This window comes from Caenorhabditis remanei, chromosome V (genome assembly GCF_010183535.1).
Source record: "Caenorhabditis remanei strain PX506 chromosome V, whole genome shotgun sequence".
Lineage (NCBI taxonomy): Eukaryota > Metazoa > Nematoda > Chromadorea > Rhabditida > Rhabditidae > Caenorhabditis > Caenorhabditis remanei.
This window is the reverse complement of record NC_071332.1, coordinates 7,814,620-7,841,842: the sequence shown is the minus strand read 5'-3', so window position 1 is coordinate 7,841,842 and position 27,223 is coordinate 7,814,620. Positions and strand designations below refer to the sequence as shown.

Sequence of the window (27,223 nt, the reverse complement as noted above, 5' to 3'; positions counted from 1 at the left end):
TCTACATACCAGAAAAATAATCAACATGCTGAAACACCACTGAAAAATATGAAGAAGACAGAAAACACAGAAAACTGAAACCCAAGAAGGCTCTGAGAAGTTTAAAAACTTTCTTTATAACCAGATGAAACAATTGAGGGATTGACGTGTGAATATTTTCATGACTCAAAACATGTATCTCAATTTCAAAACACATTTTCACAATATGAACCGCCTCTTCACGCGGATTAACAACTTCTTTTTTGATTTCACTACGTTTGAATTTACAATAAAAGATCCGTTGATTGACGCGCAAAACGAGGAAAAAATAAACGTAATAAATACTGTCATAATTATTCATTTACCGATGAATTGAGGCTGATAGCAGCAAAAGAGAAAAATAAAAGAAAAAATAAGAAGCGAAGGAGTTTGAGAAATCAAAACACTGCTGTTCATAAGCTACATGGTCGGAAATTAAAAAACGGGGGTATAGATCCGGTGACCGTTTTTTGAAGAATAATAAGATAACTGAAAGTCAAAACACACTTTATTTAGACATAAGAAATTAGTTGATACAAATGAACAAAGGAAATGGAAATAATCTATTTGATAAAAAATTAAATAATATTTTGCAATTGAAAAACGAAGTGGTTGAGTATCTGAAATTTTTTATAGATACTGTAGTGAGACGATCACTTCCCCGCTACAATGTTTTTGAATCAGCTTGTCGATCATGTCCCCGCAAGTCAGAATCGAAATCAAACCACAGATTCTTTTCCTCGCGTTTTTATCTCCTAAAACTGTCGTCATCTCACAGCTATCAATGACTCAGTTTTTATACACAGAAGAAGAACAAGAAGAAGCTGATTGTTCTTCTCCTGCTACATCACGCCTCATCTTTTCCTCTCCCGCCGTCTCCGATATCTGCAACGTCCATCGATCACTTCTCATCGTGTCAGGATGCGCGTACATTTTCCGTTTTCTCTTCGTTCTTCCGAACGCCAATTACCATACGTCGGGCGGTCTTCCTCTCAGTTTCGCGCCTGTGTCTCCCTGGTCGTCATCCGGGAGATTCGTATGTCTGACGTCTCCATTCCACTACTCAATCCAGCAGAAACAAGGTCACACCCTCTCCTTTTTCCAATCTTTCCCGCGTCTCCTATCGTCTCCTCACTATTTGCTTCTCACAGTCCACAAAAAGTTTTGCGCTACCTTTGAACTAAATCCTCTGCTTGTTATTTTTATGTTCTTTCTCTCACTTTTTTGTTAAACAGCCACGTGTTTGAGGAATTTCAGATTTTCTCAAAATGGGATTTCTTCGGAATCCCCTTGGTTTATTCCAAGATTTCCTAGCCAATTGTTTCTATCAATATGGATTAATCATATGCCGAAGTCCCCGTCTTTTCACACTAGGACCTCTCATTCTCACCATAATCTTCTCATTTGGAGTACTAAATATGCGAACTGAAGTGAGTTTTGTTGTTGATGGCACTCCGTTCCGTAATAGGATAAATGAGAAATTCAGGATGATTTGCGATTCTTATACTCCCCGGAACTTTCACTTTCTCGTGTTGAATATCAAGTCCACAAAGATTTCAGTGGAGATTCAAAAAATAAGTAAGTCTAGTTTAATCATATATGGACGATTCTGTATATATTGATTTCAGCTCATTCGTCTCTATCACCATTCAAACTAAATCAGAAGACAAGAATTTGCTCAAAAAAGATTTAGCACAAAAACTGATTCAATTGAACAAGTATGTACTGGAAAAGATGGAAATACAGGTGGATGGAAAAGTTGTAAGTTTTTCGTCTGAAATGTTCTCGCTGCATCGAGTTTTTGTAGATCAATTTTGGAAAAGAAGTTTGTTCGAGAATGAAGCAATGTGAACTCAGCAACACTATTGCTACCATTTTTCTTGACACATTTTGGAGTGAAAAGGTAATTATATTTTTCTATAGCATTCTCCCAAAAAAATTTCTCAGCTCCGCAAAGACCCTCGAATTAAAATCGAATACCCAACAATGAAGTTCTTCGACAATAAATTCTTCCTGCCAACTCATTTTTATGGAGTAAAAACAGGCGGTCCATTAGGAATTCAATACATTGATATGGTTCATTTTGTCTATCAGATTCCGGCATACAATGAGGTAAGCCAGATCAGACTCAACTGAAAACCAAGAAAAATTGTAGCACACTTCCGAGGAAATGTCAAAAATTTTCGAGCAAGCACTGACTGCTGTACTAGATAATCAAGACGCTTTCGATACTTCTATGTTCAGTTTGTCTATTTTGAAGGTATGCCAAACAATGTTTTACATTACAAAAATATATTTCTTACAGGACGAAATGCAAAAAAACGCAACATACACAATGCCTTTCATTTCACTCACTGTACTTCTTCTACTTTGTTTTACTGTAGCTTCATGGTGAGCTTCGCAATGTTTCTCTCTGAAAACAATCAAATGATTTCAGCATGACCGACAACTGGGTAACATCAAAACCAATCGAGGCTATGATCGGAATTCTTGTATCATCAATGGCTATTGTGTCAGCTTTCGGCTTACTTTTTGCTCTGGGAGTTCCTTTTATAAATCAGGTTACTGTAATGCCTTTCATTGCGCTGGCCATTGGAGTAGACGATGTTTATGTTATGTTGGGAGCCTGGCAAGATACAAAGAAAACGTTTTCACCTGAAAAGCGAATGGCGTTGGCATTAGCAGAAGCTGGAAGTGCTATCACAGTGACTTCAATTACATCGGTTCTTTCTTTCGGAATTGGTACTTATTCAACAACTCCAGCCATCGCAATTTTCTGCAAATTTATCTGTGTTGCTATCATGTTTGATTGGTTTTATCAATTGACTTTCTTTGCTGCAGTCATGGCAATGGGTGCAAAAAGAGAAGCAGCTGGATATCATTGTGTTTATGTGTGGAAACGGTGTGACAGAGCGGAAATCGAGAAAGGAAAGAGTGAACAGGCGATATCTCCCACGAGATACTTCTTCGAGAACATTTTTGCACCGTTTATATGTCGTCCTTCTGTCAGAATTGTTATGGTAAGTGTTTCAGTTCGGGATTTCAGTAAGAAAAATATTTTTAGCTGATATTGTATGTAGTCTACATCGCTGTTTCATTCTATGGATGCTCACAACTAATACCTAATTTAACACCATCCCGTCTGGTTGTAGATGACTCTCCATTGATTCCATATCTCCATCTGGCTGAAAAGAAGATCTGGGCAGAAGGATTGATTGGAAGAATATACGTGAACAACGCTCCGGATTTCAGCAAAAATCCTGAGAAGGTATCTAAAATATGAATGAAAGTCAGAAAAACGGTCTGCTTGTAGGTCGAGAGGATGCTTCAAATGGTGCATGAACTAGAATCAACTCCATATTCCATGGGTCCAAACTCAACCAATTTTTGGCTTTCTGAGTTTAACAATTATCGCCAATTTTTCTTCCAGGATGATTCTAAGTGAGTTAGTTTTTGATATCCGTGTAAATATGAAATCTCAGGTTTTATGAAACTCTGAAGTCTTTTCTTCAAGTCTCATTCAACAGCCATTGGGATACTGATCTGGTTTGGGATACGCCCGATAAAAATTCTAAAGTGAGTGTTGATTAATTTTTTTTCTAAAATATTCTCTTCATGTTTCAGGGAGGTACCAAAGTTGAGAAGTTCGTATTCACAACAGCATTCAAAATATCCGACTGGAATGTCAGAACATCACTTCTTCTGACTTGGAGAAATATTACATCAAAATATCCAGAATTCGAAGCTCTTGTCTTTGATGAAAACAACTTTTATAGTGACCAAATGTTGGAATTGCAATCAACAATTCTATCATCTCTCGGAACAGCTATCTTGACTTTGATCACTGGTTAGTTAGTTTTCTTCGATAACAATCTAGAAAATATGAGTAATTTCCAGTCTGCATTCTGTTTATTGCTGAGTCTTCAATTGTTTTCTGGGTTGTTTGTACTCTGATTTCTATGGATATTGGAACGGCCGGATTCCTCTCTTTGTGGGGAGCTGACTTGGATCCAACTACTGTTGTCAATATTTTGGTTGGTTATTATTTTAGAACACGTGTTGTGTTCACGATTTTTTACACAATTAATTTAATCAAGGGATTTCAGATGTCAATTGGACAATGTATCGACTTTGCAACCCACGTCGGTTATAGAATTTACCGTTCTGAGCACTCTGACCCTGATGAAAGGATAAAAGATGCAATGGGTGCAATCGGGTGGCCAGTCGTCCAGGCTGGGTCATCTACACTTCTTGCGATTGTTGTCATGTTAATGGTCCCATCATCTGCAGTTCGAATGTTTGCTCGAACGAGTGTACTTGTTGTTGCTACCGGTTTCTTCCACGGACTTATCATTCTCCCAATAATCATAAGGTCCTTCGCAACTAATGCCAAGGCACATGTTCCCACTCATCCTCACTGACTTTTAGGATTTAGAGATTTTGTTTTGTTTCATGGAATGCGGGTTTTAGATTCAACAAATCAAATAAATTTTTATTATTAAAACGTTCTAACAAATTTCATGGCACTGGTTTGCTTTGAGCACAAGAACTGCTGCTATTGTCTCATTCTTCCGCTGAATTCTACCCGAGAGTCCATCTTTTGGACGGTACAATGGGTTCACTGAATCTAGACCAAAGTAAAAAGAATAGAGATTCTGTCCTCGAAGAAATGGTCTTAGGATATTACAATATTCTTCTCCTTCCGTGGTACGGTAGCTCTCACTGATGCAGTCAGATGATCCTTGTATTGCACAGTAATGAACATTCAAAACGGTGTCGCGCCCGGAAACATTGTACCTGTAATGAGAACAGACGTGTTTAACTCTAGAGATTTGAATACCTGTATCCGTAACATGAACTATAGTCCATCCATTTCGGATCCGACTTGAAGTAGGTCTGATTGAATCCATTCAGATTAATATGTCGTAACATAGGAGTTTTGTCTTTTGGTTTGGATCCGGAATCTGGAAACAATTCAGTTTTTTTTCGATTCACATTGTTATTAGGACTCACATCCGACTGGCAACTTTACTTTCGTTTTCTTCTTTGCAGGTGCTGCACGAGGGAATCGTTTTTCGCATTTAGTTTGACATTCCTCTTTTGTCTCAAAATTGTTTCCACTTTTACCACATCCCGTGTAGTGAAATCCTTTGCATTGCTTGGCTCTTTTATTAAAGTAATATCGATTCGACATGGCTTCACACCAACTTCCTCTGTCAAGAGACTCCATGCACGGATCTGTTCCAGTCACCTCACATGCCTTCTGACAAATCTCAAATGTATCGAATCTGTTCGGATTCCCACCACAACCTCCGTATAAGAATTGATCACATGTTCCACGTGTCAAGTTGTAGAACCATACGTATCGGAGTTGGTTACACGATCCCCAGTCGGGAGGAAATGAACAGATTCCTGAATTCCGAAAGAGATTTTGAAAATTTAGAATGCAGACTTACGGGGATCATTACTATTCAGAAGACCTTTGCATGTCTTCTCACAAAGATCGAGAGATGCGAACCGATTACGATTTCCTCCACATCCGGAATAAGTAAAAGCAGAACATTTTTGAGCACCGTACGTCCATCTCTGTAGTGGATGTGTACTGGAATTTCTCCCACAAATTCCTTTGTCTCCTGGTGCTTCGAAGCATACTGTAACACATTTCAATGTCTTTATTTCTTGAATGCCTTTCCTGTTCTGCATGTTATTGTCACTTCAATCAGTCCATTCTTATTGAAAATCTTTTATTCAAAAAGACCAAACGGAAAAATACGAATGTTGGTTAGTAGAAGCTCAAAAAGTGGAGCAAACTGAAATGACAGACATACAAAAACAGAAAAGAAGGAAATGGAAAGAAAACGGTCACACAACCGGGAAAATTTCAAAGATCAGAAAGTGAGAGAGATTCAAAAAGGGTGAAATTAGAAAAAAGAATGTCATCAAAGTTGTTGAACTTTAGCACGGATCTTGCGAATTCCAAACTTTGGCCTACCCTCGCTGCTTGCTCGTGTCTTTCGTTCGAGTTCTCTGGGCTGATTGGATTGAGAGCATGTCCGTTGACAGATTTCATAGGAGTAGAAGTTGTTCGCATTACCACCACATCCCAAATACCACATTTGAGAGCATTTTCCTGAAAAAAAACATAGAATTGAAATGTTTTTCTATTGGAAACTTGCCATAATCTCTGTCATAATAGAATCTGAATCCAGCCTGTGGCAGACAACTATCCTCATTCTTTCCGTATCCAATGTGCATTGGAAGATGACAATCAACTTCTGCCTCGTTCATAGAGTTAAAAGCAAAACATAAGTTTTCACATTGAGAAACTGTCATGAACCGATTGGAATTTCCTCCACAACCAGAATAGGCAAATGGTCTGCAGCTTCGAGAATTTCGGTCATAGTAGAACGCAGGATATCTGAAAATAGAACAGTTATATCACTAGATGAGAAACTTTAAAGCTATTACGTCTCTTGACAATTTCCAATTTCCACTGGCTCGAGACATCTGAATTTAGAATCTTCCGATGCGAGTTTGGAAGAGATTTCGAATCCAGGATGCTTGCAGTTCGAAGTGCATGACTTTTCATCTGGGAAGATATTCTGGGAAGATGATGTGCAGCCATCCCACCAAAATGATGTGCAGTCTCCAGATGATTGCTGAGATTTTTTAATAACTATTGGAATCAGAATGCACACAACTCACATCGAAGTACCATTTCTCAGTCCACTGCGAGTTTCCACAGGATTCAGTATACTTTTGGTCGAATTTGTCGGCACAGATTGCTAAATATATTGGATTTTTACTCAATAGATAATAAGTAAGTACCTGGTTTTCGCTCTTCTCGCTTCCTTTCACAAATCCATTGACATGCTTCTAGAGTACTGAAGATGTTCTCGTTTTCTCCTTTGCAGTTTCCAAACCAAAACATCTTACAGATTCCAGATGATGGATCGAAGTAGTAGTATTGCTGTGGTTTTTCAGAAGAACATGAGTTCTCATAGTTCTTGTCAAACGGTTGTATACATGCTTCTGAAATTTTGATATGAAATTTTCTGGTTCTTGAAAGAACTTACGTGTCAGCTCTCTGGGTGGTGATTCACACAAGTCTTGACAAACACCCATGTCAGCAAAAAAGTTCTGAGATTTTGATTGACAACCTCCCCAATGGAAAGCCACGCATTTCTTCCGATCATGATCAAAATAGAATCTGTTTGTGAATTCTCCATGTCTACAATCTTCCAGATATCTTTCGTCGAATTTATCGAGACAAGATTCTGAAAACAGATTGGATGAAATTTTTCAGAAACGTCTCAACTCACTTCCAGCAGGCTGTGGGTGCCTTCCTTCACATTTCCATTGACAAGTCTCCAAATCATCAAAGTTATTTTTGGAAGGGGTAAAACATCCGTTACTCCAGAACATTCGGCAGGAACGGGTGTCTTTATCGTAATAGTATCTGAATTAGGAAATCATAAAAGTTTTAGAACGTTTGACAAACCTGTTACTCCATGTTTTTCCATCTCCGCAGGGTTTCGAGAGACTCTGATTGAAAGCATCCAAACAGTCCGCTGTAAAAATCTAGCATCTCCATCGTCAACTCACCGAAGAACTCACCTGCAACGGTTACTGGATGTTGTGTCAGCTTTGAGTATTCCAAATCCTCTCTTCCTTCGTGTTCCCTTTTGATGTCAGCGAACTTCTGATCGAGATCCACTTTGAATCGATGCTCCGACGAGACGAGTGCCTTTATTTTCAGAATAATTGGACTCGATAGTTTTGAGGCAGCGGGCACCAAATGCGCGGATCTCGAAACGAAAATTACCGTGTTAGATGAAGAAGATGAAGACGATGATGGGGGTGATGTTTGAATTTCCGCAGATGATGTGGCAGATTCAGTTGACTGATCAAGGTTTGATCCTAGGAAATGAAGGAAACAGAATGATAAGTAGATATAGGCAGGCTAAAGTTACCTCCAATCATAGGAGTGTCAGTAGGGAACTTGTGAGCACAAGAAGTACGGCATGTCTGTAACAAATAATGTGAGTTATCTCAAACTACGCATACCTAGGTCTTGCAAAACTTCACAAGTATTACATGAAGCACATCTTTTTTACAATCCCAAACTACCTCCTTGTCAAACCAGATATTTCTGCTGCTCGTGTGACATCCTCCGTACCAAAACGCTTTGCATGCTTCTGCTTTTGGATCATAATAACTTCTGACAACCCATGAGTCTCCTAGACAATCTTCATCCCATTTAGGATCGTATTCATCGTCGCATGGATCGTTTATTGAGCGAGTGGTTGGTGTTCGATGTGTTGGTTCTGATTTAAGAGTTGTCTTTGGTGGAACTTCGAACTTTGAGGTTGGCACAGTTGGTGGTGACTTATCGACGATTGTGACAACATCTGGTTTTTGGAAATCATACTTGATATAGTCATTGCTAGCTGCCTCTATTCTTCTGACAAACTCTTCTGGTTTCGCATAATCTGGATGACCTCCTGTTTTCATGTCATGAACAACTCGATCAATATGACTATAGAAAGCTGGTTCGATTTCCGACTTGTCTCCTTCTGACACATTAACAATGTTTGGAGCAGGAGGAGCTGTGCCTTTTGGCTTGAGTGTTTTTGTTGGCAAGAGCCGGAGACGTTCCTGCTCTTCTACGCGATGGAAATTTCCATCCAATTCCACCACTGTTATTTGGTTCTGATCAGGGAAAAGGTCTTCAGAATGGGGATAAGTGAGTTTCAAGCTTGTAGTCAAACGATCTTTACGAGGAGTGGCGACAGTACTCAGTTGACCAGGTGGAATGTATACTTTTGAAGAGAAACTAATCGGTGATCCGTATTTGTGAGAGCATGTATGACGACAGTTCTGGAAATAAATGAATTGAATACTCTTCAACAATAAACGACATACTGCATGATCGGGGAAGAAGTTTCTGCTTTCAACTTCACATCCTCCGTACCAAAATGACTTGCATGCTCCACGATCAGAATTGAAGAACCACTTGATTTCCCATTGATCATTTTTACAATCTTCTTCTAGTTTTGGATGTAAAGGCTCGTCACAAAGATCCTCTGGGCGATCAAGAAGTGCGATTGTTTCTAGAGTTTTCTTCTTTTCGGCTTCCACAAAATCTTCAAAACTTGTAGTTGTTGTTTCTGTTGGTTTCTCAGGGGTCGTCGATTTTTCTGTTTCAGAAACTGTGATTTTCTCAGTGGATGGCTCCACTGTAGTGGTTGTAGGCGGGGAAGTAGGTAAAGTTGGTTTACTTGACGTAGAGAAGTTATCCGGTAAAGCCAGAAGTTTCTTCTGGAATATGTGACTTTTATATCTCCAGTTGAGATATTCCACTCACTCTAAACTCAGCCATATACTTCAATCTGTCGAATTTCGTGGTCGCTGTCACTTCAGATTTGATCGCGAAATTGACAAAAGTCTTCTCATGATTCGGAGGGAATTTCTCAGGAAGTTCAGAAGATTCATCAGGTTTCAATGCTTCTGAATAAACAACAATATTGAAGAATGCAAAAGTAAAATCAACTGACTGTTCAGAATGAGGTTTAATGGATTATTCTGATTATAGCTCGGGCGTTGTGTTACTTCCAAAAAACTTGAAGGCGTTGTAGATTTTGGTGTCGTGGTTGTTGTAGTTGTTGTAGTTGTAGAAGCGGCTGTAGTAGTGGTTGGATCAGTTTCTGCAAGTTCTCTAACTGTGTAATTCAGACTATAATAAGTTTTCTCACTTTTCACAGTTCCACCAATTTTCTTAACGCATTTGTTATTGCAATCTTCATAACTCTTGAACAAATTCTTCTTCTCGTAATCTGGATCACCGCAAGAGGAATCATACCAAAATGCTTCACATTCCTTGAATTGTTCATTCCAATAAAACAGCTCTGTCCAGTCAGCAGAGGAACATTCATTTCGAAGATCAGCATCATATTCTAATTCGCAAGTTGTTGGTGTTGATAGTATTTTCTCGATGACTCCTTCTTTTTTCAAGTTATCCAGAATATCATGCTCAATTTTATCTTCTGTTTCTTCTTTCACATCATCTGGTTTTGAAATGGTTTTCTTGGGTTCTTCCCCTTTCACTTTTTCAACATTATTTTTCAAAAACTCATTTGGATTGAACCCATTATGCTTCACTCCATCTTCTTTCTCAGTACTCAATACGTCTTCCAAATAGTTTTGTGGCTTCACCTTGAAGAAAAAATCATGTTGTTCATTCTCTTCTTCTGGTGCCGTTGTAGTAGTTTCTGAAGGAGTGACTTCTTCTTCTTCAACTGTCTCTTCTTCTGTTTGCTCTTCTTCTTCTTCTTCTACTTTCTCAGTCTCACTTTCAGCATTTGCAACAGGAGTCACATATTCTGACTGCACCCCATCACACTTCTTCTTGCAATCATCAAATGTTTCGAAAAAATTTTTGCCTGCTCTGTCACGTGGATCACACGAAGAATCATACCAGAATGGCTCACAATCCTGAAAACAGAAAACTGCTAAATCACTCATTCGCGAGAACTAGGTACCCTAAACTCAGAGTTCCAGAAGAATTTCTCAGCCCACTCTGCAGAAATGCACTCTTCACGAAGAACTGGTTCGAATTTCAGGTCACAAATATCTGAAATTACAACTCTGGACATTTAAAAACCAGTTTTTCTGATTCTCACTATGATCTGGTGTCAATTGTTTCACCAGTTTCTCCGCATTCTTTGCTTCTTCCAGTTTCTCATCTGTTGATTTCGTATGTCCCTGAGAGAAGTCAATGTCAAGAGCTGGTTTCAAAGTGACTGGTTTCAATGGCCAATCAGCAGCTGATAACGGGCGGTCGGGTCGAACTGGTGACGATGGAGACGAAAATAAGTCGATCTTAAAATGATTACCTGTAATTTCAATTTTTTTTGTATATTTTGAGGATTATTTTTTGAGTGATCACTTTTCAGTTCGTTCCCTCCGGAGGTGTCAGAAGAGAGTTGATGAGATGGATGATGAAGAGAATGACCTTTTGACTCAAGGTAATCTCTTTGATTGGATACACATACAATGTCACAGGTCTGAAATTCACCAGAAAAAACTGTTAAAATTTCTATCAACTCAATTAACCTGCAAATCAGCGAAAAAGTTTCTAGATTTCGTTTTGCATCCACCATAGAAGAACTGTTTGCATTTTACAGCCTCGGCATCATAGTAGTACCTAAACACCGTTTCCATGTCATATAATACCCTTATCACTTCTCACTTGATTTCCTGTTTTCCATTGTTGCAATCCTCTTCCGTCAAATTCACATCAAATTCGTCCAAACATGCCTCTTGTCCGATTTTACAATCCCCATCAGAACTAAAACCAGCATCACAAACACATTGAAACGATCCAACTTCATTGACACATCTCGCATTCGGACCACAAACCGCTCCGTTATCACATTCATTTAGATCTGGAGAACAAAAAAGAAGAAAGTTGCTGTTTCGAAATGTAACTTAAAGTTTTACTTGCTTCCTTGTTTTAGTCTTATTCATATCAAATGAGATATCAGAAATGTTGCCAAAAGTGCATCTTTCGTTTGAAAATGTTGCATTTATAATGGGAAAAGGATACTCACCAATACAGACTTTTCCCAGTGAGCGGAACCCTTTCATGCATCCACATTTTCCGTCAATACATTTTCCGTAGAGTGGGTCACAGTCTTGACATAATCCATTTTCATGGCCAGACTGAAAATATAGTGATTTTCAGGTATAAAACAAGAAGATATTGACGATTTATGTAATTCTAACTGATTGTAATATGCCAGAATCATTCTCGTCTTCGCTAAACTGTTTAAAACTTCAGAAGAAGAAATAAGAAAGTTTTACAAGTGAGTAGTAAACGACATGAATTTGGCTATAATTGTCTGAACGGATGAATCAGAGAATTTTATTGGCTGACATGGTTAACGAAATTTTATTGCTATCCTTGAAACACACCTGTACTAGATCAACTTTCTTTACTGGAACTGTCACTGGTTGCCTTTTCGTTGTCTCTTCCACTGTAGTCTCTTCAACTTTTTTCAGAGGTGTCGGCGTTGTTGTCGTCACTGTTCTCCGATGCTTCAATTCTTGAACTTCCAGTTTATTAGGTTGTTTCACGCATCTGTTCCGACAATGCGCCCTCCTCATGAATCGATTCGAATTACCTCCACAACCTCTGGAAACCGTGTGATTTATGGGTTCAATTCTCGGGAGAAACTGCTTACGAAAAAGTGAATCGTTTGCATTCATCGACATTCGCGTCATAATAATAGCGTACGAGTTGTTGAGAACACTTTCCAGTGTCGACTGGCAACTGAAAAAACACAGAAAATGCTTGATTGAATTACATAATTTCGCATTTCCCCGTCATGTTTTTCTAAACGTTTCGCAGTTTTTGGGAAAACTTTTGTTCGACAAAAGTTCAGCTTGCTAGTTGAGTTGTCAGATGTCCTCCCGAGGGATTACATTGGAAAATGCGATTGAGCGATGACAAGTGTAGCAAAAAAGTATAAGAAAAAACATGGAGAAACGACAACAAACCTGACAAAAGTCAATGGCAGTTGCAGCTTGTAGTGGTGGATGAATGACAGAATGAGAGGATGCACCGAGTCCAGTGTTGGAAGAATACCAAGCGAGATCTCTGCCGGCAGAGAAAACGAAAGGAAGGAATAAAAGAAGGAAATACATCTGAAGTAACTTATTTTGGGAATAGTTGTCTGGAGAGGGTTGAAATACCTTTTTGGTTAGTTGAAAAGTATACCCATTAGGTGGTCTTTTCTTTGAATTCTGCAAGAAAAAATAGGAAAAAAATAGAGGAAGAAAAAGAAAACGATATTGGAAACGTATGTATGTGAGATAAAACAATGTGTGGTGTAATGATTTTGAATGTTGCGAGAAATCTGAAGACGTTCAGAAAGGAATAAAAATAAGGCTTTGAATTTGCAGAATCTTTGAAAGGAGGGATAGTCTCATGATGAGCTGCATCAGTTGAATTCCTGATAGCTCAAAGCGGTTCACATTCATGGAAGGATCAGTACAAGTATAATGTTTCAGTTTTTAGTCAAATATTAGGTAGAATAAGAACGACCACAAAAACATTCATCGGAGCAGCCTGGTAAAGACAGTCAGGCAAAACTGAGATACGCAGAAATTGATCCCAATGGATCAGTTGGTAATGAGTTGTTTTGAGATTGGGTATATATGAAAACGTAAACGCTGTAAAATGACATATGCCATTAAAATTATATAGAATAAAATCTCTCTTGAAACCAGCTCGACCAAACGAAAACATCAAAAGAAGAACACCAAACGTTTGGACTCGTAAACAAGACACTTCATTCAGTACTACCGTAATAGCCAGAGACCACCTCCCCCACTCCTCTCCTTCTCGAAATGAAACGTCGGAAATGCGGAAATCCATGAATCCAGCAGTGGGTCGTGCCATCCCGAATCTTCTCTCCCCACCCCTTCTTCTCTTCTCACTACTCATCGTCTATGCATATTGGCATTGTCTTTCTCTGTGTCTCTCTATTTTACCCGTTCATACTCAATGAGACGAGCCAGTAGTTTTGGAATGGGAGAGGAGGATACATGGATGTTGGGAGAACTATTCGCGTGTATTACACTACTAAACGCGAATCACGCAATTAGGCGCAAATTCAGATTTTTGGTGGATTCGAACTCGGCTCATGCACATAAACAACTGCATGGGTCAAATTACATTCCGGGCGGTCAGAACTTCGAATCGATGTGTTTTGCTAGAAATAAACAGAAGGAAAACGGAAATGCAAACGAGCCAAAACATCAAGAAGTTTTTTGTTTGAAAATTACAAATTTGGAACAAAGAGGAAATGAGAACACACAGAGTAAAACTCATGCCGTGTTTGAAACTTTCAACCCGGTTTTTGCTCATTAAATGAAAAAAATGAGACTTCTGTTCACTCGATTTTTGAAAGTCTTTTATCTGAACGTCACCACTGTGATTTGAAAAGAACTAACAGGTATTTATTTTAAAAAGAAGCAAGGTTCTAGTTTATCTGCGTAATTTCAATAAAAATTTGTTCATCGCATCAATTCTAGGAGACTTAAACAATGATTCAAAATGATCGAGTTTTCAGAATGTGTAGTCTAAATGGTACTAATCACATAGCTTTTCTGTAGAATCTTGGCTAGTCCTTCGGCGCTGGAATCTCGCTAAACTGGAAGGTTTCAAACTATATTTCATAGAGATTTGGTCATCAGCTCCCGGTTTTCATGTTTTCATTGTTTTTTAAACTTGGTTTCTTAAACAAACTTTTTGCAAATTGTTTTCAGTTATTCTGTTTGATCACTTCCTTTTTTCCAAACCATCTAATTTGTCTGGCCACAACGATTTCAGATTTACGTGGGTGAGTATGCAAAATCTAAACGCCGCCTTTGCACTTATGTGTTATTTTAGAATATTCAAGTTGTCATTTCACATTTATTGCTCGTTATTGAGTTGATCTGTCTATTTTTACAATATAAATTCTAATTTTTGCCAATCTATAGTCAGTCGTGAGAGTCTTTCAGAGTTTTACAAACATTTGAAGGATCATAAAACATTTCTCACTGATTACTCATTTTTGAACTTGTATCACATCAAGCACGGAGTCAAAACAGAACATCTCACGGAGTTGAGTTTCTCTTCACTGGAAATTTTTGATTAGAAAAACTCGATAAGGCTTTATTTTTTAACTCAAGCATCTCATTTTGATAAATGACTTCCTGGATTCCACTTGACAATCTTTAACTCTCAAATGTTCGATTCATAAATTCTAGACGTCATTTGCGAGTATTGTTATCCTGATTGTAGAATTTCTTTAAATGACGTTTTCTGTGAATATCCTCCTAGACGTACTCCCCTAAATTACACCTTTCTTCTTTTTTCTCCCTCGAGTGGTCTCCAGACTGAAATCTGCTTTCAATAGATCAGACCGACTCTAATTGGGCACAAATTCAATTCTCCCCTTCTTCACATTTTTGTTTTCTTCCTCAATTCACTTTCACTGTAACATATTGGTCTTTTCCTGATGTATCTGGAAATGGATGTTGATTTACAGATGCTCTCTGGTATTCTTATTACTCAATTCATCTATGGAACTATTTCTACAATAATTTATACTCTCACTGTTGTTTTCCTGATCAAACATTGGAAACATTTTGATAATTATTTCTTCAAACTCTACATTTATCAATTTATTTTTGTAAGTTTTACTGTAATTTCTGTGTTCGTATTTTTATAACTATGGAGATCAAATTTTTCTGATGTTCTTGATTCGTACTGACTAATACTTTTATAACTCAATCAGTTAGCTCATACTGCAGTCATATGTAGACAGCTAGATTATAATCACAAATCACTGTTATGTTCGTTCTGATTTCAATAGCTCAGCTGACCAAGTTTCATAAATATAATGGAGTACAGAATTGTGAACAATGTGTTAAAAGTTCTGGAAGACCTAATCTTCCGTTTTTAAGAATACTGGATAGTCATGCATCACAATGAACAACTTTTTTTCAGAATATGTGGATGTATTGGAACTTTTATATCACCGGACGACTTCCAGCAAGTACCTGTAAAGAATGTTTCTTATCTTCTTGGTTCGACTCTCTCTCCAAAACCTCCACCACTGCCTTCCCGTATAACTTATTCTTTTTTTGCCAATATCACCTGGGATTCATGAGCTATACAAACGTCTTGCTGACGTCTTTCAACCGTTACACACTTATTTTTATGCAGAAAAGCTACACTAAAGTGAGTCATTAGAAGCCTCAAAGTCTTCTTTCTGGACGGAAAGTACTTTCAGATTTGGCACTATGGGACATATATAATGATAGGTATTCTTTGTGTTCTGCCTCTGGGATTTACTTATCCAATGATTGCTCATCCAGCATACGTTGAATACAATCCATTATCGGACACTTATGTAGCAAGAACTCATGCGGATTTATCTTTTTTGTACTCTGCTTTAATCGTATGGATGATTGTCACAATAATTCTAAGCGTTTTCGTGAATACCCTTTGCTGGTATAGAATTTCAAAGTACAGTCAACAGACACGACAACAAAGTGAATATCGCTTATTCTTGGTTTCGTTCGTCACTTTTTTATTTCAAATTGCGGCTTTCAGCATTGGGGTTGGTTTTTTCCAGTAAAGAATTGAAAACTGTCTTCTTATTTTCAGACAATAAACAAGATCTCAGCGGATGTAGATCCATCGAAACTATTATTAATCAGCAGAATTGGGCAAGTATTGAGTCCATTTGCAAACGATCTGCTCACTCTTACGACTCCATATGTTTTGATTATTTTCAGCAAACGGGTGAGTAATCTGATAAGAGACGGAAGAACATTCCTATTATGGGAAGGGATGAAAAAGGTGTGAAGGAATTCACTGATAGGTTTATTTTCTCGAAAGTATCGAAATACTTCAAAGGAAGTGCGCCGATCAATAAAATTTCAGATGTTTCGTAACGAAAGTAAGGAAGATGATAGTTCGTATTAAACTTGTTAGTCATCAATTAAAAATTCGTTATCATTTTTTGAAAATTCCTAGACCTCGCCCAAAGTTCTTCCTTCGCTGGTCATTATTTTTCTCAATGACGACAATCATGTAACAGAGAAAAAGCAGAAAAACAGGAACTATAACTGAGAAAAATATAATTGAATACACACAAAGAAGAAAAACAAAGTTGGCAAGAACAAAACTGCTTTCGAATAACTCAGAATCTCAATCAATCTCACACTTTTGTTATAATCCGAAAATGGCGGAGCAGGTTTATTTTTTACTTGGTACTTACTTGTTAGTAGGAATCGGGTCCATTCTAAGTTTTTACTTTTCTAGAATATAAGTCGATTGCTTTACAGACTTTATAGTTTATGAAAATGTTGAAACGCGAGAGAATCTTCTTTAAAGGAACGAAGCCATTTCTTTACATAATTTTCTAGAGCTTCCTCCTCTCAAAAACAAAGAAAAACAGGGTGGCATCTTCCCACACACACACACAGACTAGAACTCTCATTTACTTTCTTTTTATTTCTTTAGATTCGACAATCCATAAAACACCTTTTTGTCAAAGGATCATTCGCCCCTTCATCCGTTACTCCTATCCAAAATATTCGTGCTTCGAGAAGTGTTTTATCCAAAATCTAACCTGATTATTATTCTATCACCTGCCTACTTCTGATTACTCACATATATTTATGTTACCTATATGAAACCGTCTGAACCCTTCCCCGCCCATTCCATTCTATTAAGATTACTCTACTAACATATTGCTCTCTGTTCCGTGTTTTTTCTATATAAAAGACTGGGTGGTTGTGAAAAAGACAGTTAACACTCACACCGTTATTCTTATTTCAAGATGGTCTCCAAAGTTCTCTTTGTCGCTCTTTTCATTGCTGTCTCCTGTGCGCTGGCTGCTGAGAATTCCGCTTCCACATCTGGTGCTACATCAACTGGCACCGCAGCGCCAGCAACAGGAGCTGCTTCCTCCGCTCAACCTAACCCAACAGTTTCAAACGGAACCAGCACTTCTGCTCTCCCAACTGACAACTCAACTGTTTCAGTTGACGTTTCTACAACTACTGTTGGTGAGTTTATTTGACTTGAGACAACGCATCAGTTATAAAAATACAATTTTTCAGCCACAACAACAAAATCCACTCATACAACAACTGTGCTGCTCTCAATGGTTCCGATCGCCATCTCAATGCTCATCTAACTCATTTAAACGTAATAACTGGTGGCTTTTTTCATTATTTATGAATCTCAATAAACAATTGAAACTTTATACTTGTTTCTAATAGAACATAATAAGGAATCGATGTGAATTCATTTGTAAAATGTGTACTGTACAGAAAACTACGTATTTTTACTAAGAATCAGGTCAAAAACATTATTTCTAAATTTGTAACAGAATCGGCAACATCAAAACCCTTATTTCAATTATGCACTTCATGAAACATTGAGAAAGATGGTCTGTGTTGTTAACGGCAAAACATTAGGCATCCGAATCCGATTAGAGGCCCGGTTTCATATTGGAATCATGCCATGTGATGTCATAATTTGCCTTGTTTCTTTTAATTGAAACCTTGAATTAATTTCTCAGCATTAAAAAAAACTCAAGTACCGTTAATACTATATTATAACGGCATCCCATCTTTACTCAGAATTCATGAATATGATTATCAGGGTGTTTTTTCTTGGTTCTGATTAGAAGCAGCGTGATTAATAAACGTTTTAAACAGCAAATAGAACGTCCAAAAAAGTTGTTTTGTTTAATTTTAATAAATTTCTGAAACCACGAAATTTCTCTCGGAGAAAGTTGAAAAACATAACGGCATGCCGTTATAATACATTATTTACGGTATCTATTCTGTCTACTTCTGATTACTCACATATATTTATTTTACCTATATGAAACCGTCTAAACCCTGCCCCGCCCATTCCATTCGATTAAAATTACTCTGATAACAAATTGCGCTCTGTTCCGTGTTTTTTCTATATAAAAGACTGGGTGGTTGTGAAAAAGACAGTTAACACTCACACCGTTATTCTTATTTCAAGATGGTCTCCAAAGTTCTCTTTGTCGCTCTTTTCATTGCTGTCTCCTCTGCTCCAGCTACTGACTCTACCCTAGCAACATCACCACCAACAGTGGCGACATCTGGTGCAACTAGTACCGCAGCGCCAACAACTGGGGGTGGAGTTTCTTCTACTGGTGCCGCAGCGGGATCGACTGGATCGCCTGCTCAGACAACTGCAGCGGCGGAGCCATCAACAGGAGCTGGTTCCACCGCTCAACCTAACCCAACAGTTTCAAACGCAACCAGCACTTCTGCTCTCCCAACTGACAACTCAACTGTTTCAGTTGACGTTTCTACAACTACTGTTGGTGAGTTTATTTGACTTGAGACAACGCATCAGTTATAAAAATACAATTTTTCAGCCACGACAACAAAGTCCACTCATACAACCACTGTGATGCTCTCAATGATTCCGATCGCCATCTCAATGCTCATCTAACTCATTTAAACGTAATAACTGGTGGACTTTTTCATTATTTATGAATCTCAATAAACAATTATAACCATAAACATGCTTCTAATCGAACAGAATATGGAATCAACGTGAATTTATTTAGAAAATCTGTACAGACAACTACGACTCTTTACCAACAATCAGGTCAAAAAACATTATTTCTAAATTTGTAACAGAATCGGCAACATCAAAACCCTTATTGCTATTATGCACTTCATGCAAACATCGAGAAAGATGGTCTGGGTGTTGTTACCGGCAAAATATTTGGCATTTGAAGCCGATTAGAGGTCCGGTTTAATATTGGAATCATGCCATCTGATGTCATAATTAACCTTGTTTCTATGAATTGAAACCTTGAATTAATTTTTCAGCATAAGAAGAGGATGATAAACTCAAGTACCCCACTTTTGATCCTTTTTTTTAAACTTTTTTCTGATGAAATATGCGAAATTGTAATGATTTCGATGAGATTCACATTTTATTTTTCAGAACATGACGGAATGATCATGATTAATAGTCATTAAAAAGGACATGTGTTTACGTCGAGATCGTAAAACCTGAAAGTGATAAAACGCCCCTCAGGAAATCCTGTTCGAAATAGCACCAATTTTCCATGGAATGTTTTGATGCTTTTCACTTAGATTTGTCATTTGTTGTTGCTGTAAGAGGAATGTTTGTTCGATTTCATGTTTGTTATGACGTTCAATCGTCCGGTTACTGCCCACTAAAGATGTAGAAAGTTTACGATAAGATATTGTTCTTCCGCTGCTCTTTCATACAAAAAGCTCATTTCGTTTTCATCAGAAGTCAGTTTTTCTCATAATCATGTTTTCTACTAAATTATTCATTTTTGCTACATTTATTTCTTTCACATTTTCTGCGCCTACAAAAATCAATCCAGTGCCCGATAATGATTCAAATTTGGTTTCGATTGGTAAGTTCTTCTGGCGACTATTAGGAGCGAAATGTTTTTCATGATTAAAATTTAGTTCTGAAAAATTACTCGTTTTTTTTTACAGATGAAAATAATGGTGTGAGACCTGTACCCGAGAATGAAGTATCTAAAAATAAAGATAAAATCACGACTAAAACTCCGAATGAATCAGCATTCAGTTCAGCTACACAAGATAATTTCTCTGCTAATTCTACCGAGTATCCGAATGTCGCCGTGACTGCTGAAACGCCGTCTGAGAATGAGGTCACAACGGGAGACTTTTCAAAAAATACTTCTGGAGCTTCTCATGCACCAGACAGTGGTATGAACAGTTGTTCAGATAGAGCCAGTCACTATTTTAATTTTTAGAAAATACTGCGCCTACAAGTCTCCCTTCCAAAACCGAGACCGCTGGAACTCCATTTGTTGAAAAAAAAGTCACCACTGAAACAGTTTTCCCAGCAACAGAACAAAACGGTTAGCACATTGCCAAGAAGATTTCCTACAGTTTAGAATTTCAGAAAGGACTGCAGTTACCAATGCTCCTACTGATCACGTAACCGCTGGAACACCGTTTGCTGAAAAGGAAGGCACTACAGAATCTCCTCACACGCCTGAAACATCTCATACTACTGAATTAAACGGTATGCACTGTTTCCCATACATAACTGAAAGAAAATAATCAATTTCACTGCTCAGAGGACACATCAGCTACCAATCCTCGTCCTACTGACTCCGAAACCGCTGGAACTTCATTTATTGAAAAAAAAGTCACCACTGAAATAATGCTTCCTTCAACGGAACTGAATGGTTAGCACATTGTCTGGAGGGTTTACTTCAGTTTAGAATTTCAGAGAGAACTGCAGCTACCAATATTCCGACTGATCAGGAAACCGCTGGAACGCCGATTGTTGAAAAAGAAGGCACTAAAAAAATTCCTCACAAGCCTGAAACATCTCTTACTACTGAACTAAATGGTATTTATCCCATACATAAATGAAAAAAAAAATCAATTTTATTGTTCAGAGAACACCTCAGCTACCAATTTTCCAACCGAACCAGAAACCGCTGGAACTCCATTTGTTGAAAAAAAAGTCACCACTGAAATAATCTTTCCTTCAACGGAACTGAATGGTTAGTACACTGTCAAGAGCGTTTCCTTCAGTTTAGAATTTCAGAGAAAACTGCAGCTACCAATATTCCCACTGCTCCCGAAACCGCTGGAACCCCGATTGTTGAAAAAGACGAAACTACTCACACGCCTGAAATATCTCATACTACTGAACTAAATGGTATGTACTGTTTCTCATAAATGATTAAAATAATATATGAAATTTTATTTGTTCAGAGAACACCTCAGCTACCAAGTTTCTCACCGAACCAGAAACCGCTGGAACACCTTTCGTTGAAAAAGAAGGAACCACTGAGGCCATTGTCAAGACTTCTACTGAAACATCCCACACAACAGAAATGAACAGTATGCATAATTTTCAAAATTAGTTTTATGAAATCAATTCAATCATTCAGAAAACACTCCCGCGCCCAGTTTTGCCACCGAACCAGAAACCGCTGGAACACCTTTCGTTGAGAAGGAAATTACCACTAAATATACGGAAACCCCGACTGCAGAAACTGCAACTGAGCCTTATTCTACTAGAAGTGAAGGTTTTTTGTCACTTAATTTGTCGTATAATGCACATTTTCTTTTTTTCAGAAAATATGACAACAGCGACTCCGAAAGTCACTAATACTGCAGTCCCCAATATGGAAACTACTGCTCCCCCCGAAGAACCTGAAACTGTTGGAACACGTTTTGTGGAAGATGTAACAGAGAAAGCGAACACTCAACAATCATCTTCCGTCTCCTCGAGAAACACTGTAACTACCACAATAAGTAAGTATTATTTTCTTATGTACGTCATATTATAGTATTTTAAGGCACAACTACAAAAACATCTCGCGGAGTTTCCGTTCTCCTTTCTGTACTGGTACTTTGCATTTCTTTTTTCAAATAACTTTGGAGATACAATTAAATTCTCAATTGTCTTTTAATTTCACTTGTAAATAAACCATTCATGTTCTTATGAAACAGTAACATTTTTGTGCTTATGAAAATCACACTTGTTATCACATCTTTTAGTTTTGACATCATAAACAACACATTTCGAAACAACCCAAAATAGGAATAATAAGTGACATTTTCTGACCAAACCGTATTTGCATGCATTCCGTAACAACGCAACATTCTCCATTATTCTCCAAGTGGACGTCAAACAAAAAAACTGGGATTGTCCAGTACGGCCGGCAACATCATCCTACATAAAAACATAGAGTAAACTCAAGGACGAGAGAGAAAGTGTGTCGGAAACCAAAATTGTCTCGAATTAGAATTAACATCATCCACACCTCATCTCACAACGACTTCATTCATCCTCTCGGTTTATAATTGCTGGCTAACCACCTTTCCTCTGCGTCTCACTTCTCTTCTCAACTTAACCGTCCATTCTTATAATGACCCAGTTCGAATGGACAGGCAAATCGCTGCGAATCTTCAGATAGCACCTATCTGTCCTCTAACCTCTTCATTTTGTTGTTTTAGTTTCCGAGAAACGAGTGTTACGAACACTTCCGTGGTTTCTTGATCAACCTGGTCTCATTATGTTATCTTTTAGCACGTCTTCCATTTCATTAGCGACGACTTCATTTTAATTATTTTTAGTTCCAATGAAATTGTTACTGATTCTACAGCTTGAATCGTTGCTTTCATTTTTATGATTCTTATTTATGTACATTTATTTTTTTAACTAGAAGTTTTCAGATGAAATGGTTAATTCCGATTCTTCTAATAATACCTATTGCCGTTTGCGATGATATCACTTCCCCAAGTTCTGAAGAAGACACAGATATGACTGCTAGCCCTTCAACTACCACTCCGATTCTGTCCACAGCTCAAAATCTTGGGCATCCAAAGACTTCATCACTTCCGATTTCACCTATCAAGAACTCTGTTCCTACGTTCCCATTATCGTCATTTGCATCAGCTGATTGGCTTTCTTCAATGCCAACCGTTCAAACATTGATTCCAACTCCATTGGCACCTACTACATTAGAAATTCCGGATGAAAAAACGTTTGGATTCAATTCTCTGACTCCACTTTGGACTCTTCCAACCCAACCTCCGTCATTTTCTCCATTGAATGATTCTCCGATCAAACCTTTGACCAATCCATTCCCACAGTTCCCAACAATGCCAACTCTTCCAACGCTCCCAACTCTTGCCCCATTCACTTTCCCAACACTTCCTCCGGCGACAACAATGCAACCAATAAACATCACAATTGATCCGGAAGCCATTATGGATGTGGTGAGTTTGAAAAAAAACTCTTTAAAGTATTGTTGTTTCCGTAACTAATAATGAATCAAATTCAGCCAGAGATAATCGCCCACTGGGGATATCCGGTCGAAACGCACAAAGTCGTCACAGCTGATGGTTACATTCTCACATTGCATCGTATTCCGCACGGGAAAAGTAAGTTGCCGTTACGGAATAGTTCATTCATTTCAAACTTTCTTCAGATGAAACCTCGAAATCCGCTTCTAAAACGCCTAAACCGGTCGTCTTTCTGCAACACGGACTTCTTTGCACGTCTTCTATTTGGCTACTCAATCTACCGAGACAGTCAGCCGGTTAGTATTGAATTCAAGATTCAGTTATTTCCATACTGAAAGGAAAACTTGAACTGACTGATCTAAAAAAAAACTTCATAACGCCCTAATTATCGGTGGGTTTCAGGGTACATCTTCGCCGATTACGGATATGACGTATGGCTTGGAAATATGAGAGGAAACACTTACTCGAAACAACATGTTAGATTGACATCATCCGATCCCACGTTCTGGAAATTCAGTTGGGAAGAAATGGCGAGATATGATCTACCAGCAATGATTGATTATGTCTTGAAAAATACCAAACAGAAGAACTTGTACTATGTCGGGCATTCACAAGGTTTTAATTGAAATCTTTGAAATTTCGATAATTTTTGAGTTTTCAGGAGCTCTGACAATGTTTGCGAAAATGAGTGAAGACCCAGAAATGTCACAGAAGGTTCGAAAGTTTTTTGCACTTGCTCCAGTTGCTCGAATGTCTCATGTCAAAGGATTGTTCAAGGATTTAGGGGAGATTTATGAACAATATAATGTGAGTAAACTACTGTATAAATTTTTTCTGAAAGAGAAATTTAAGCTGGTTTATCAAGTATTCGGAGATGGAGAGTTTCTGACCAACAACATTTTCACAAAACTTCTGACAGACATATTCTGTGACCAAGCCGTGAACAATCCACTCTGCGAAAACTTCATTTTTGCTGTTTCTGGTCCGAACAGTAACCAGTTTAATAACGTGAGTTGTGAACTGCTTCGTTCCATTTAAAGCAAAGATTTTCAGTCAAGAATTGGAATTTATCTGGCACATAACCCTGCTGGAACTTCATCCAGGAACATGCTTCATTTTGCACAGATGGTGAAAACAAAGAGAATGTCTCGGTTCGATTTTGGAAAAGATTTGAATCAGAACATTTATGGAGCTGTAAGTTTGTTTCATAGAATTTATGCTTTGAACTTCTAACTTTGTTTTAGCCGTCACCTCCTGAGTATGATATTAGAAGAATCAACAGTTCTATTTACTTATTTTATTCTGATTTTGATTGGCTTGCAAATCCAAAAGACGTTGAAGGATTCTTGATTCCAATGTTGCCATCCAGAACGCTCAAAAAATCAATGTAGGTTTAGAAACATTTGTATGTTTTGAATATCATTGGGTTTCAGAAAACTTCGAGACTTCAATCACAATGATTTTCTATGGGGAATGAGAGCAAGGAAAGAAATCTATGAGAAGATAATAAATACAATGAAGTTAGATCAGAGAAGAGTGAAATTGCAGCATAGCATGGAGAGATTCTTTGAGAGTGAGTTGAATCTTTTCAGTATAACCCAGGAAGCTCATATGTTTATATTTTCAGAGCAAAGGAGGAACAGTACCAGTTCATTCAGTGAGGATCGGATGGCGAAGTTACGAAATGAGACGATGAGCCTTGATTGATCTCCGTTCTCGGCTGATTCCAAATAGTTTTCAGATCTCTTTTAGATGTTTTCCATGTATTAATTACGAATCGAAACTGATCGGGTTTTCAGTGTTATCATCATGAATAAATCACTCAAAACACTAGTTGTTTGTGTTTGCGTTCCACTCTCTGCGCCTCACCGGGCAACAACGAGCCGCTCTTTTTTTCACTTGAGCTTTCTTTCGGCGACTAATAAATGATCCCGCAGACGAGAGCCAAGCGCAAAGTATCCATCCGATCGAGAAGAAAGATATACACTTCACACACTCACCACCGGGGGCCACATACCCAGAGACAGACTGGAGAAGATGAAGAAGATTTTTGTGTTTTATCGTTTTTTGATTCACTTTTGATCTCATTTTATCATAGAACAGTTTCCATTCTAAAACGAATTTTTGAATAAAATTGAAAGTCTGAAACTAAAAGTGTGTTATGTGTCAGTTGTTGTGGAAATAGCAACAGTGTCACAATAGTCTTTTTTGCTTTTACTTCTCCGTGGGGTACGGTTTTCGAAATCGAATCTCTCTGATAAAATCCAATTTATGAAATCTGAAAAACAAAGTAAAGTTCTTGTAGAATGGCTCATCAGATCTAGGTTGTCATACTATTTTGTCTAAAACCGCGTCTAAGAGGGGTTAGTGTTATGAGCTCAAACATTAGACCCTTTATTCAATTTCTGAAAATATCTCAAATTTCGCAACTTTCTTGATAGTAAATATTACAACAATCTCCATTCTGATAATTCTGTCTAACAAGAAAACAAAATGCCGTCACGGTTTGGATTCAGTTCTGATTTCCAAAATTCTTCTATTCAAATGTTTTGTTTTCTCCTCATACCGCTCGGAATCAGCGTTCCTTTTCAAAAAAATGAGTCAACGTCACTCACTGGTGCACATCTGCATTCATAATAATCTTCTTCTCATCCGCCACTCGGAGAGAAACTTCATCTTTCTCCTTCTCTCTCTTTCTCTCCAATTTTTCCATCACCTGCAAGAGAATTCGAGACGCAGAATGAAAATCGGCAATGGCCATTTTACACTGTATTTCGGTCAAAGAGCACAACACTTCGAGAGATATTAGACACGAACCGCGGCTGTTAAGACGAGGAGTTGGCGGGCTCCTGCCACCGGAGAGGAAGCAGAAGTCGAAGGCTTCTCCGTTGGCAGATATCTTCTTCAGCTTCTTCTTCGGATCCTTCTTGTTCTATGTGACGTTTCTCGAGCTATATGACGTGTCCTTATCTTTTTGTTGCTCTTTTCATAATCCTTGTCAGTCAGGCAGCAAAATGAGTGGACACCTATTATAGGAATTATGTCATCAAGTTATTCAAACCTAGATCTAAATTCACGCTCATCAATTGGTTCAGAATGCTCTTTGAGAGCGTCACAGTCACATTATTTTCTTTTTTTCCTAGTAAGAAACTACAGGATTCATCTAATCCGATTCATATCTTCATACTACATATATCTACTTTTTCTTCTTCTTTCTTTTTTCTGATCAAAAATTGTGACACTGAAGATAACTAAATTACTTTCCATATCATCTAGATGTACCCATCTTCACTAAATAATCAAATTCTTTTATATCCTTCTCACTTTTTCTATTTTTACTCTTTCCTCCATCACCTAGTATTTTCTTATCCTGAGATTAGACTTCTTCTTCTTCTCTCCCTTCTTTTTCTTCTCCTTGAGCATAATACTTGCAATAAAACCACCAGAGAGTTTAATTAGAAACCACAATTTCTCTTTGCTCTTTTTCTGTTTTCCCTTCATGTTTTACGTTTTATTCGATACTTTTCAACATGACTTTTCCTTGCTCCAATAATTGTTCTTTTCTCCTTTTTTCAAAATCTCACCTACACTTTTCGCTTCTTCTTGGCTTTCCGAAAACTAGAAAACCTCGGCGATAAATCTCAAATATCCCCATAATTTTCCGTTCGTTTGCCTTGTCCCTTTTTTTTTGTCTTTTCCCTTGTGGTACCTCCATTTCGTTCTTTCTTTTTGACAGATGCAAAACTAGTGAAGAGCAGAAAAAACGAACTGAGTGAGCAGAAGAACGAAACAACGA

General features: G+C 37.9%; 5 protein-coding genes across 5 annotated transcripts; 4 read left to right on the top strand and 1 right to left on the bottom strand.

Moving 5' to 3' along the window:
- Nucleotides 1-1,286: 1,286 nt before the first annotated feature.
- On the top strand, nt 1,287-4,439 carry GCK72_018020 (uncharacterized protein; the record flags this gene model as incomplete). Its single annotated transcript, XM_053732354.1, has 14 exons — nt 1,287-1,448; nt 1,505-1,596; nt 1,647-1,779; nt 1,826-1,921; nt 1,966-2,130; nt 2,174-2,278; nt 2,324-2,409; nt 2,456-3,038; nt 3,083-3,286; nt 3,332-3,459; nt 3,546-3,594; nt 3,643-3,865; nt 3,916-4,052; nt 4,125-4,439. 14 exons carry the CDS (start codon nt 1,287-1,289, stop codon nt 4,437-4,439), a joined length of 2,478 nt encoding a protein of 825 aa, XP_053581267.1.
- Nucleotides 4,440-4,526: 87 nt separating this feature from the next.
- Nucleotides 4,527-12,726, bottom strand: GCK72_018019 (uncharacterized protein; the record flags this gene model as incomplete). The annotated part of the gene is made up of 28 exons (XM_053732353.1): nt 4,527-4,815; nt 4,859-4,982; nt 5,032-5,430; nt 5,475-5,669; nt 6,011-6,148; nt 6,195-6,436; nt 6,487-6,677; nt 6,724-6,803; nt 6,847-7,050; nt 7,095-7,295; nt 7,341-7,477; nt 7,520-7,589; nt 7,636-7,938; nt 7,992-8,046; nt 8,149-8,898; nt 8,944-9,339; nt 9,386-9,528; nt 9,576-9,725; nt 9,774-10,512; nt 10,560-10,651; nt 10,701-10,913; nt 10,967-11,084; nt 11,134-11,224; nt 11,270-11,465; nt 11,631-11,742; nt 11,995-12,214; nt 12,264-12,352; nt 12,580-12,726. The coding sequence occupies 28 exons, from the start codon at nt 12,724-12,726 to the stop codon at nt 4,527-4,529; spliced, it is 6,084 nt and encodes a 2,027-aa protein (XP_053581266.1).
- A 3,067-nt stretch (nt 12,727-15,793) lies between these two features.
- GCK72_018018 (uncharacterized protein) lies at nt 15,794-17,783 on the top strand (the record flags this gene model as incomplete). The annotated part of the gene is made up of 5 exons (XM_053732352.1): nt 15,794-15,814; nt 15,867-16,196; nt 16,244-16,381; nt 17,424-17,652; nt 17,707-17,783. The coding sequence occupies 5 exons, from the start codon at nt 15,794-15,796 to the stop codon at nt 17,781-17,783; spliced, it is 795 nt and encodes a 264-aa protein (XP_053581265.1).
- Nucleotides 17,784-18,628: 845 nt separating this feature from the next.
- GCK72_018017 (uncharacterized protein) lies at nt 18,629-19,087 on the top strand (the record flags this gene model as incomplete). Its single annotated transcript, XM_003114422.2, has 2 exons — nt 18,629-18,956; nt 19,011-19,087. The coding sequence occupies 2 exons, from the start codon at nt 18,629-18,631 to the stop codon at nt 19,085-19,087; spliced, it is 405 nt and encodes a 134-aa protein (XP_003114470.2).
- Nucleotides 19,088-19,927: 840 nt separating this feature from the next.
- GCK72_018016 (uncharacterized protein) lies at nt 19,928-25,134 on the top strand (the record flags this gene model as incomplete). The annotated part of the gene is made up of 21 exons (XM_053732351.1): nt 19,928-20,036; nt 20,122-20,358; nt 20,406-20,513; nt 20,558-20,680; nt 20,736-20,846; nt 20,891-21,013; nt 21,063-21,170; nt 21,215-21,328; nt 21,385-21,513; nt 21,564-21,701; nt 21,751-21,914; nt 22,855-23,400; nt 23,466-23,565; nt 23,613-23,723; nt 23,830-24,042; nt 24,089-24,234; nt 24,280-24,435; nt 24,481-24,621; nt 24,672-24,814; nt 24,861-25,000; nt 25,055-25,134. The coding sequence occupies 21 exons, from the start codon at nt 19,928-19,930 to the stop codon at nt 25,132-25,134; spliced, it is 3,240 nt and encodes a 1,079-aa protein (XP_053581264.1).
- Between the last annotated feature and the right edge of the window lie 2,089 nt (nt 25,135-27,223).